Source organism: Dermochelys coriacea, chromosome 25, assembly GCF_009764565.3.
Source record: "Dermochelys coriacea isolate rDerCor1 chromosome 25, rDerCor1.pri.v4, whole genome shotgun sequence".
Taxonomy (NCBI): domain Eukaryota; kingdom Metazoa; phylum Chordata; order Testudines; family Dermochelyidae; genus Dermochelys; species Dermochelys coriacea.
The window spans coordinates 11205973-11218006 of NC_050092.1; the positions used below are offsets into that span (position 1 = coordinate 11205973).

The window sequence follows — 12034 nt, forward strand, 5'->3', positions numbered from 1 at the left end:
TAAGCCATGCAAAGTGTGTGCCAGGAGAGCATGTTAATTACAGAGAGCAGGGGTCATGCCACGGTGCTTCAGCTGTTAATGTAGATCAGCTCTGCCAGCAAGCAGCAAATGTTAATGGCTGCCAGGGCTACTGCACCCGGTGATGTCCCACAAAGCCGGGCAGCAGAATGGCTTTCGCCTCCTTCCAAAGAAGGACTTGATCACATATGGGACTGAGTGCTGTGACCCCGATCCTGCTCCCATTCTTGCAGCTAAGCCCGTTCTTACGGTTGGGGATTTCAGATCCCTATAGTAGTCAGGCACCCGACTGCTGAATTGGATTCCCTTGTCATTTGGGCACCTAACTCAATGATACTCCAGCCGAAGAGCCTGGCAGAACTGAAGCCCAAATGAGTGCTACTGTCCCAAATAGACCCCAAGGCATATCAGTGCACCTCACATTCAGCCTGGCTTATACGTCAAGCTCTTTAGGCCAGGGGCTGTGCTTCCACTCGTACATCATCAGCCCCTAACACACAACTGGGGATAAATCGCGCCCATGCCCTTCCCTCCCCTCCCCTTCCCCCCTTACCCCCCGGTATGAGGTTTCTGTGAGTCTCTTGGAGCGGTAACCTGACGTTGCCAGAATGGACCAATCTGATGACGTTATCCCGGGAGCTATCTATGGTCCCCATTACGATAGCATTGTCACCCCTCCCAATCTGTAAAGGCTTTATTCTCCCAGCTCTCCTGTGAAGTGGGGCATTATGGGAACCATTAGTCCCATTTTACAGATTGTGATCTGAGGCACAGAGAGGTTAAGTGACTTGACCGAGGTCACATAGCAAGTTTGGTGGATCTCGCCCACATGTTCAGGGTCTAATTGATCACTATATTTGAGGTCGGGAAGGAATTTTCCCCCAGGTCAGATTGGCTGAGATCCTGGGTGGGGCAGGGGAGTTTCGCCTTCTTCTGCAGCACGGGTCACTTGCAGGTTTAAACTACTGTAAATGGTGGATTCTGAAACTTCAAGTCTTTATACCATGATTTGAGGACATCAGTCACTCAGCCAGAGGTTAGGGGTCTATTTCAGGAGTGGGTGGGTGAGGTTCTGTGTGACCTGCGATGTGCAGGAGGTCAGACCAAGTGATCATAGTGGTCCCTTCTAACCTTACAGTCTGTGAGTCTTCCAAGCCATAACAAACAGCTTAACCACTGGGCCACGTGGTGGAGATGCATGTAAAGAAGCATTATATTCACCTGCAGTTATCTCCTCTTCCCTCTTCTAATCACCACTCCAAACCACAGCCATGCGAATGGTCTAAAACCAGCAAGTATCACATGCTTCAGTGTGGCTGTGCCTCGAAAGGGAGCAGCATTTATAACCCTAGTCGCATAGCTGGAAAACCTAGAAGCTAAAGGAAACTGGGTGGGTGAGACAGTGACCTGGCTGCATTTCAGGACTCTGCTGTGTGCAGCCTCCCCCGTTTCACTACTGCCTCTGCTCACCAGCTGACCCAGCAGTGGTGCTGAAGTGTGTCTCATAATAGACGATCTGCCGTGTTTCCTACCTACTAGACCAAGCGCCATCCAGTGTGTTTAACTTCCTCCAACATGGGACGGGCTGGGCACTGCAGAGCCAGGCTCTCTGGGCCCCTCCCTACGGGGGATGCTCTGACGTGCGGGTGTTTGTCATGTTCTTCCACCCCGGGTGCCTTGCGAGTGATCTCTTCTCTTCCTTCTCTGTGCACAGTTGTACGAGCTGGATGGCGATCCCAAGAGGAAAGAATTCCTGGATGACCTCTTCAGCTTTATGCAGAAGCGAGGTGAGCCCTGCTGTATTGTCCTGGCAAGCTTGCACTAATGCGTGTGTGTGGTCCCTCGCCATCTCAGGTGAGATTCAGAGCTCGATGAGCCCCAAGTTTTATTTTCTTGCTTAATATTCTTGCCTCAAGGAGAAAGCTGTCACCGGCCTAATGTTTAACGTGAACCTCTCTGCACATGGGGATCAATCCTGCTGCATTGAAATGCGTGGCACCTCTGTCCCCACTGACTGACTTTAGTGGAGCAGGATTCAGCCCCTTGTTCCAGTGGCTTTGCTTTCTTGACTTTTCATCCTTTGGGTCTCGTTTTATCAAAGCCCTACTTACGACTGTGCATCGCAGTTTGATAGTCCGCCATCACTGCTCCTGGGCAAGCGCCTCTCCCTTCTTAAATGGGGTTTGTTTCCTTATTTCCTGCCCCGTTGTAACAGAGACCCTTGCCTGCCATGCACGGATGCAGCATCCTTCTTCTGGTCACTGAGCAGCAATTTGCTTCTATTGTCTCTTCTGCCCATCTATCCCTCTGTGCGTCTCAATATTTTTGAGTGGATGTGATGCTGCATCAGTTGCTACCAGGATTGATAAGTGCCTGCTAGAATCCCTTTTCCTCCCTTGCAGCTTTGCTCCGTGGGTAGAATCCACAATTTCCAGCCACTCCTTCAGAGCACTGATGTGCTTTTCAGACTTGCCTTTGGCTTGCAAGCAGGGAGCTGGTGCATTCACACTGAGCAATAACAATGAACCGAGTCAACACAGCAAAGCGACTTGGTGGCAAATGCTGAGGAGCAGACGAAAAATCCTGGCCGATATTCTCAAAAGTGACCTAGAGATTTTTTTCGTGCCTCCTTTTTCAGAAGTGCTAAACTGGCCACTCTCTGAAAATCAGGTCCATTGAAGGTGTCTCAAGTCAGGCACCCCAAATTGCTCGTCACTTTTGCAATATCTAGACCTGTGACATTTAAAGAGCGCTGTCAAGTTAAGAATGAATATATATATATATATATTCATATATGTATCAATATATATATATATATATATATATATATATATATATATATATATATATATATATATTTTTAATTCCTTTCTTTGATACAAAAACACCTTGGATGATTAAATCTGATAGAGTTTGAGCCATTCTAGCTCATTTTCGCCATTTATGCTGGTTGGTTTGTTCACTTCCTGCATTTCTTCGCATGGACAGTGGAAATAGACTCGCCAGTTTCACTTTGCTTATCAGCTTTGAGTGGCTTTCTTCTCCTGGCTCCTTTTGCGGGAGCTCAGCCCTGCAACGGTTGGGTTGTTAACCCTGCTTCTGCTGGCCTTTCATTTTGGGGGGAAAAGATTTAAAAAAAAAAAAAAATCATGGGAACCTTTCTGCAGACCGTAAAACTTCATAGCACCACAACCCCAGCAGTTTTAGTTTTTGCCAAACCCTAAATTTGGTCCAAATTTAACCCTGCTTCAGCAGAGTAGATCTCTGCACAGGGGCGAAATACATGCCCATGCAGTGAGGCTACCGCAAGGCATCTGCATCACTGAAGACTCACTTAAGCTGTCAGGATCAGATCCTCAGCCTGTATAAATTAGCTTCATTCTGCTGACCTGACCAGTATATACCAGCTGAGGATCAGGCCCATAGAAACCAGTGGGGTTGCTTCTATCCTACACCAAAACAAGCAGTGACCATACATGAGCATAAACCCCCTTGAGCACCATCTATGCTGCAGAACAATCCTTGGGCAAAACTGGCCCTAGCGTAACTTCCCCACACATCCAAGCCAGAACACAGAGCAGAGCTTTAGGGTGCAGCCTTGTGGGAAGAAAATCTAGTTTTCCTCAGGACCTCAAGCCAATATTTCTGGGTTTGGGGTAGTGAGGGCCTTCCAAGACATTTGTCAACATGAAACTGCTATTGGTGCAGGAAAGAGGATCAGCAGGGATCATATGGGGAAGGGGAGGGGGATCAAGGGGAAGCTTCACCGTGAAAGACAGTGCACCAGCCCATCCTGAGTGGGATGGGAAAGCAGAGCAGGATGTCTTGTGGCACATAAGGAGAGGCCTGTGTGCACCAGCTCCGAGACGCATCATGAGAACGTCCCCGTCGATGCATGTGACTCGGTGCTGAGGGGCTGGTGACTTGCACTGAAGTAACTCATGTTAGTATGCGCTGCTGGCCTCTACTGGATGGAATCTGAACTGTTAGTGTGTGTGTCTTAGGCCCTAAGCTGCTCACAGGTTACAGAGAGTCTCCTTTAGCCCAGCTTGTGCTGCTGGAGCAGGAGGATCTGAATTCTACCCTGGGTGTCACTGTGAGATGCTGCCTGGCTGTAGCGTGTAGTGTAAGGATAGCCGGGAACTCGCATGTGCCCCTGGGTTTGGGATAATATCTTGCGGGGATAAGCTAGGGCAAGTGGGAGTGGAAAATAATAGACCAGTTCATGGGGGCCTGAAGTAGAACTAGAGCTTGTAAGGTTTTGGGGTCAGGGGCTGTCCTCTTGTTCCGCCTTTGTACAGCAGACTGGGACTCATAGGCGCTAGGGTAGTGCGGGGGGTGAGGGAATGTTGATCCCAGCTGGTTTCAAACCTTCCCCGTTGAGAGGAATAATTGCAGGACAGAGGCACATTGGGTGGGAGAAGCCGAGGGATGGTTGCAGGACAGAGGCACGTTGGGTGAGAGAAGCCGGTCCCCATCTCACAAGCAGCAGTTGGGTCAGGGAGGAGACTTCCAACCAGCCGATTCAGAGATGCAAAAACCAGCCTGCAGCTGTGTTTACAGTGGCTGAGGGGGTGGCTGTTTGCCTCGGTGGAGGGCTCGGGTTCCCAAGGAAAGCAGATGGTGCTGCCGCTTGCGTGGGGCCTTTTGTCAAGCAGGCAGCCTCTAGGAAACGGGGAGGGGGAAAGAATCGGTCAGGCGCTTTCCCAAGTTTACTTATTCCATCCTCTGGGTCCTCTCCCAGCCCCTGGCGCTTACACAAACAATGCGGTTGGCAAGGTGTGGGCTCTCCTCGACTGCGGGAGGGAAGGGAGGAGCCCCAGCGAATGCGGGGCTGAAATCAACATGTTTCCAAGGCAGGAAAGGTCCCCTCTGGAGCCAAGCGGCTGGAATTCATGGAGGATATTGTTACTGTGCGCAGGAACCTTGGAAAGCTGTTCTCGGAAGCTAATTTCCCACAGAGAACGAGGATGCAGCCTTGAGCATCCAGGTCCAAGGGAAAGTTTTTTGGGAGCGTAGGAGGCCTCTAAATGGGTCTTGTCCGTCTGACCAAGAGTCAGTTAGGAGGAAGGGTCTGATTTCATCCTATAGTAATTAATACTTGATGTAACGCTCTCCATTAGTGACTGTCAAAGTTCCTGAAAGAGCATCGCTGTTGCCATTTTCCAGAGGGGCCAGGGGGGAAACTGAGGCACAGAGTGGCTGAGACTTTCCAGAGGGTCACCCACAGGCCTCAGCCAAGCCAGGAACAGAACTCAGCAGTCCTGACTCCCAGCCCCGTGCCCTCACCACTCAACCGCGCTGCCTGCCAAAACCGCCATGAGGAGGATGCCGAAAGCAGACGGTGCAGGTGTGTCGGCAGAATATAGTGGAGAACAATGCGAGGTGATGAACAGCTGGTGGGCAGGCTGAGTTCACGTGGCAGGGGTAATCCTGGAGGGCAGGTGGCTGGTCTGAGCACGAGCATTGAGCCTGTGAAGTAAATTCATGCCTCTTGGAATTGCCTAGCAAGGCTGCAGCTGCGAATGACAAGATACAGACTCAACGCAAGACCTTTGTGTTTGACCCGCTTGGGTCTGCTCACGCTTGGCCTTGCCCTGCTCAGAAATTGCACCCAGGTTCTCGGGAAATACGTTTAGCCTTGTGGAGGTGCCAGCAGTCTCAACACAGCATTGCTTGTGCACGGTCAGCAAATAACAATTTATGCTTCATGCAACGTGCAGGCCACGTATGGCTGGGGCTGATCAATGGCAGACAGCCACCGTAAACTGCTCCCAGCAAACAGGTGTTGACCGTCAACTCCAGTGGCAGGGGCCTCTTCCGGGTTATCCGCCCGGGGATCAGAGCGAGGGCGGGGGGGGCTCAGGACTGCGGTGAGAAGATGAGGCAGACATTTCAGGCCGAGCCCCTTTTCCTTGTCGGTCTGTGACTGCTTAGGTGAACTCTTTCTGCTCTGATGCAGTCCCTGTGGCGGGCGTGAGCAGCGAATGGACAGGGCCGGATTCAAGTGTAGGGACTACAGGCCCTTGGCTAGGGCCTGGGCTCCCAGAAGCACATGATGAGGTCCAAAATCTCAGCCTTCAAGGCACCCACCAAATCATCTAGTCTGACCTCTTGTGTAGCACTGGCCACCAGCACCTGCCTACAGACCCAGCAATGGGAATTAGGGCAAAACATTACAGCCCCCAGGAGACTAGACTGTGAGGTGCTACAGGCAGAGGATAGGATGTTCACGGTGCCTGAGGGCCCTGTAATGGCAGGGAAGCAGTTAAGTGAGACGTACCCCGATAATTACGGCAAGTGAGCCATACCCCCACCCTGCAGAGGAAGATGGAAAATCCTCAAGGTCATTGCCAGTTTGACCTGGGGAAAATTCCTTCCCGGCCCCACGTATGGGGATCAGTTTGACCCTGAGCCATGTGAGCACTGGCCAGCCTGCCTTAACATTGCTAGCAATCTTAAGAGTTGAAAATGGGACCTGAGTGTATCTGACCCAGGGATGTCTGCCTGAGTCTGCAGACAGCCTGAACCAAGAGGTGTGAACTATCCCATTCAGCCTCGCGCTGAGACCTGCTGCCTCGCCCAAGTAGGGACGGGGCTATGGTGGGCGTGAGGGTGGGACCACGGGAGCTAGGGACTTGGGTTGCAGGCTGGCTGCTGTTCATGAGGGTTCAGAGTCTGAGCTCCAGCCGCACCCTGAACGTCTACACTGCTATTTTTAGCCCTTCGTGCCCAAGTCAGTTCACCCAGGCTCTGAGACTCGCTGCTGAGGGTCCGTTTTGGCCGGGTAAATACACCTCAGAAGCCCTCGGCTCCTGGTTAGGAGCCAGAATAAGTGACCAGATTTTTAAACGAACAAAGCATGTTCTTTTGAAAATCTGACCCCTAAGGTTAAAACACTGAGCTAGGTCTCAGGAGATCCAGACTTCATTTCCAGCTCTGCCAGAGTCTCCCTGTGTGACCTTGAGCAAGTCACTTAATCTCCCTTCCCCGTCTGTAAAATGAGGAGGATGAGTCTATTTCCTTGATCTTGTCTGTCTAGACTGTAAGCTCTTTGGGGCAGGAACTGCCCCGTGCTCTGCGCATGTCCAGTGATGGGACCTCGATCTCTCACGGCCTCAAGGCGCTACCACTGTATAAATAATCTCTGTTGCTGACAACGGCTACAGCTGAACAAGGGATAAACAGTGATCAGCACCATTTCAGTAGCTGTGGTTTAACAACACCCCCCTTCGCCCTTCCCCCCCCCGCCTGTTTCCTTTCTTCCGGGTAGCGGCCATAAATTAGCAGCATCACCACAGGGTGGGGATTTGTTTTCTGGTTTTAAAAAGGCAATAAATCAATAACGGAAGAGGCGGGAGAGGAGAAATCCTCATTGGCTTTCCCCCAACTTCAGACTTTGCCACCTCCCTCCCTCCCCCACTCTTTGCACCCTTCCCCTCTACAGTAAACCAGAGGTCAAGACCCCCACACCCCCCACCCCGGCTTATCTGATTGAATCATTGGAATGATTCTTCAGGCAGCTATTGATGAATGGATGTATTATAGCCCAGCCCCCTCCCCGAATATATGTGGTCTCTCTGTCTCTTTGTATAAACATCCTGTGTCCGTGTTCCCCCCTCCTATCCCCCCCTTCCAATCTCGGCCCCAGCTCTGCACTAAGATGGGAGGTTCAGAATGATACTGGCTGGAACTAGGTGTTTGCTAAGTGTAGCATTAAAGGTGGTCACGTGACTTATTGCCGATGATTGTTCTATGGGTGGGGAAATTTATCCACAAACCGAGAGAGAGAGAGAGAGTGTGTGTGTGTGTGTGTGTGTGTGTGTGTGTGTTGTTTGGTTGTCATTGTGGTGATGGTTTTTTTTCTTTGATAAATATCTGTTCACAATTGCTCAGTGGATTGTTTTTTTCCAGCTTCCGATGGGGGCCTGCCCCTGTGTTCGTAGCGTGCCCCTTCAGAATTGGCTAGTTCAATCCAGGGACCACCTGAAGTTCGATTCTTAGACTAGGCTCCTCACCCTAATGTCCGAGCACCTTCCAGTCGTGCATTAAGCCATGCAACTGACACCCCTCCCATAGTGGGTGGGACGCGTGCAAAGCGAAGTTGGTCGTTTTTTGGGTTTTTTTTTTAATACACACGTTGCTCTGTGTCGATGGTCACGACGACTGGTCACAGATAACACGCCTGGCGCTTGGAGTGGAGGGTGGGGAGGTTTGGGATGGGCTGTTGTGCCACAGTCTGGGACCAGCCACCGCAGACGTTCTGTCTCTAGCACAGCTGGCTCAGCTGCCGGCCCGATTGGACGACGTAAGACCAGCGTCTGGTGCCAGGATGCCTATTGGCGCACGAAGGCCCAGCCCTGCTTGCGGTGGGCTGGATTCTACCCATCATGCCAAGCTGTGAGGAGCTGGACTTAGTGCATGGAGAGACAGAGGGCTGGGCTGGGGCAGGATCCTTCCCCCGGTGCCCGTGCACCATAAAGCAGCAGCTGCGCTTCCACCCAGCTGCTGCTGCAGCCTCGGGCTAACAGTGCCATCTCCTTGGGATCGGGAGTCGCTGGTTGGCCCAGATTAGCCACATCCCAAGGATGTGATCCAAACCCCAGTAATGTCACGGGCAGCTTTTCCCCTCTGACTTCAGCGGGCTTTGGATCAGGTTCCCATTCTCCTTCCCTCCCTTGTGATGAGCCGGGATACAGCCAGGTACCAGGGAGCTAGGTTCAGTGGCATGCAGGGGTTGGGAATCCCTTGCATGGGGTCCTAGAGTCATCCCCCACACCATGCCTTTTGCTGAGGGCAGGGACCTCTGGCTGCACAGGGGCTGGGGCAGCTTCAACCCATAATGTTGGAACCACATGGTCCATCCATCGCAGACTGTAAGCTTGATGGGCAGAGACTGTCTTGCATGCAATGTTGGCACTCAGCCCCTCCCCCCCCCTTTGTGTAGCCCTATGGGGCGAGGGAGGAAGTCAGTCTCAGAGGCCCATCGAGCCCTAGGGCCCCAGCTGCCCATTGATACACTGATGTGGGGTCTGCAGATACCCCACTGTAAGAACTGGCTTGCGACCATGTGAGTCTGATCCAGATTGAGCTCGCTGCACCTCCATGGTGTTGGAGGGAGGCATTGGGCTGGGGTGGGCTGAACAGTGGGGACTGCCCTCTCTAGGGGAAGCCCCTGTACTACTTACCTGATTTCTCATATCATATATGACTGAGACTGCCTTGCCCATCTCGTCACACGCAGACACACACACACCCCCTGCTGCATGGTGACCGCTCAGGGTATGGGTCCCGCTGGCCTGGATCTCCCAGGGCAGGTGTGGGGTAAACCTAGAGCCGACCTGGCTTTTCTCAGCCCTCGGAAGGCAAACCCCACAGGCCTGATCTGAAGTCCACTGGATTCACTGGAAAGGTTCCCATTGGCTTTGGATCAGACGCTCTTTGCTCCGCATCGTAGGAAACTGGGGAGCTGAGGGGGTTTACAGAAAACTTTTACTTTTTGGGGGAGGGGGGGCGGAGGTTGGTTTTTTTCCCTCAATGGAAACGTTTCAGTTTTCCACTAAAAAATGCAAACTTCGAACCCTTCCTTCCCCCCTCTTTTTCTTCCTCTCCTCCCGCTTTTCCAGTGACAAGTGGGAGAAGAGAAAGCCTGGGGGAGGGGACGCATTGACAAAACGACACAGGGTTTGGCTTTAAAAGCTAAAAACAAATTGTGAAAAACTGGAACATTCCAAACCGAATGAAAATTTTGGTGAAAAATCTTGTTCACATTTCTGGAGGGAGGGGGCTCCCCCGAGCCTTTTTTTTTTAAGGCTGTTTTTCATTGAACATTGTTTTTGAAAGAAAAACGACCAAATATAAGATCCTTCTTAGACGGTCAGCTCTATGGCAGGGCCCTCCCTTCTGTGTTGTGAGGCTCACCAGACAAGTTACTATTAGTATTACTGTAGTACCCAGAAGCTGCAGTCCTAGACCAGGGCTGCATTGCGCTAGGCGCTGTACAAACACACCACCAAGCGCCAGCCCCTCTCTAAAGAATTTACAATCTACTTATAAGAGAAGAAAGAAATGGATAAAGCTGGGGTGGGGAGAGCACAAGAGAACAGTGAGATATCGTAATCTATTCCCTGTAATGGTCTGCATCCAGTTTTTTAATAGACACATCCTTAAAATATCCTCGGACTGACCCCGATCCCGGGATCTTTATCAGGAATGAAACTGACTCTCCTGCAGTTTTTGGCCTCTCAGAGCATTGGGGCCTGGGAAGGTGGGGGGCCCTCTGTATCCCTGTTCAGGAGAATGAGACTCTCGGGGAAAGTTTGGGGCTCAAGCCCGGTTAGCCCCAAGTCTCCACCTTGGAGTGTGACCGCAGATTTGAAGGCACTGGCCCATTTGCCACCTCCAGCCCGACTGAGAGCGGGGTGTCAGCTGTGATCCCTTGCGGGTTTTTAAATCCAGCTCAGCAGAGTAGATGGGACCTTCCTGTCTGTTGCACAACAGTTTGGTATCTCGTGCTCTGGGATGGTGGTTTCTGTCTCTTCCACTCTCTGAATAATGCCCTCGTCCTCTTAAAAGCCCCATTGCTGGGCTTTGGTTGCTAGCGCCATCTCCTGGACACGACTGAGCTGGTGACCTTAAGCTCCTCTCCCTGCACTGGATGTGCGGAGGAGCTGCTGACGTCTTAGGGTGAGGATCTGGGGAGAGTGACGTGCATCTGACGCGAATGCAAAGACAGAGCAGTGGAAAATGGCCAGAGTATCCTGTGCGGGGAGGGTTGGGTTTCTCTCTCCATCACATCCTTTTCCTAGTTGCTGCCTAATTACTTCTGTGGTACCTCCCTGCCCCCTACCACTTTCTAAGAGCTGTCCCTGATCAGGGCAGGGCGGCAGATAAGTCCAAAAAAAATTAGCCGTTCAAATAGGCAGTGGGGTCCTTATATCAGCCCAGTCCAATACGCCAGGCTCCTTCAAATGTGTGCATGACTGGCCCCAACCCAGCAGAATAGGGGCAAGGCTGTGAATAAAAAAATGTTTAAATAGCATCATGCAAATATGCAAACCCTCCCCCTCCCACAATTGAATATCAGCCAGGCGTGCTGGAAAGGGAGCTGGTTTTGTTCCTGTGCTAAGCACAGATGAAATGGTCAATGGAATTTAGGGGACCTTTCCATGCTGCCATGAAAAGGATTTTCTTCAAAAATGTGTCCCAGGCACACCTGGGATAAAGATCATCTCGTCTGAAGGACAAGGTATTTCCTTCCTCATGTTAATCACACATTATAGTAGATCCCAGAGGCCCCAGCTGAGATCATGGCCCCATTGTTCTAGCTGCTATACATACATGTTGTTAGGGACAGTCCCTGCCCTGAAAAGCTAGAAAGGCAAAGGGGGGGAGGGAAACTGAGGCACAAAGCAGGGATGTGACTTGTCCGAGAGCTAGGGATGGAATGCAGGGTTTCTGAGTCCCAGTTGTACCTTGCTCCTCCGTTTCATTGCCCCTGGCCCAGCTCTCTCCAGCATACTGACCTTCCCCACTCCACAGGGACCCCCGTCAACCGAATTCCCATCATGGCCAAGCAAGTGCTGGACCTTTACATGCTCTACATGCTGGTGACCGAGAAGGGGGGCCTGGTGGAAGTGATCAACAAGAAGCTGTGGCGGGAGATCACCAAAGGGCTCAACCTGCCCACCTCCATCACCAGCGCTGCCTTCACGCTACGCACTCAGTAAGTGTCGTGGGATCCGGGGGCGTGGGAGGGGGCTTTCCGTGGGCAGGTGGGAGACCACCCTGCCCTTCCAGCTAGCTGGCCTAGTGTTCGATCCCAGCTTCCCACAGCAGTGGGAGATCCCAGCCACGGTTCCTTAGTACAGCAAGGGCTGGAGGTAACTGTGGGGGGAACAGCTACTGTTTGTTTAAGGGGTGGCACTCAGCCACAGCCCATCGTGGGGCTGATCGTGTGGGATGCTGGGCTCCCTCCCCGTTTCCAGGACTGCTCTGCTTCCTGTGAGATCCGCTC

The 12034-nt window shown here is 51.9% G+C and overlaps 1 protein-coding gene across 2 annotated transcripts in view; it reads left to right on the plus strand.

The window, feature by feature from the left end:
- The window catches only part of ARID3A (AT-rich interaction domain 3A), a 101371-nt gene that overhangs the window by 76270 nt on the left and 13067 nt on the right, over positions 1 to 12034 (plus strand). For both annotated transcript variants that reach the window (XM_038383856.2, XM_043502532.1), the window contains exons 4-5: positions 1733 to 1805; positions 11560 to 11743. In XM_038383856.2, coding sequence (XP_038239784.1) covers positions 1733 to 1805; positions 11560 to 11743 — 257 coding nt within the window. The remainder of the gene's footprint in view (positions 1 to 1732; positions 1806 to 11559; positions 11744 to 12034) is intronic.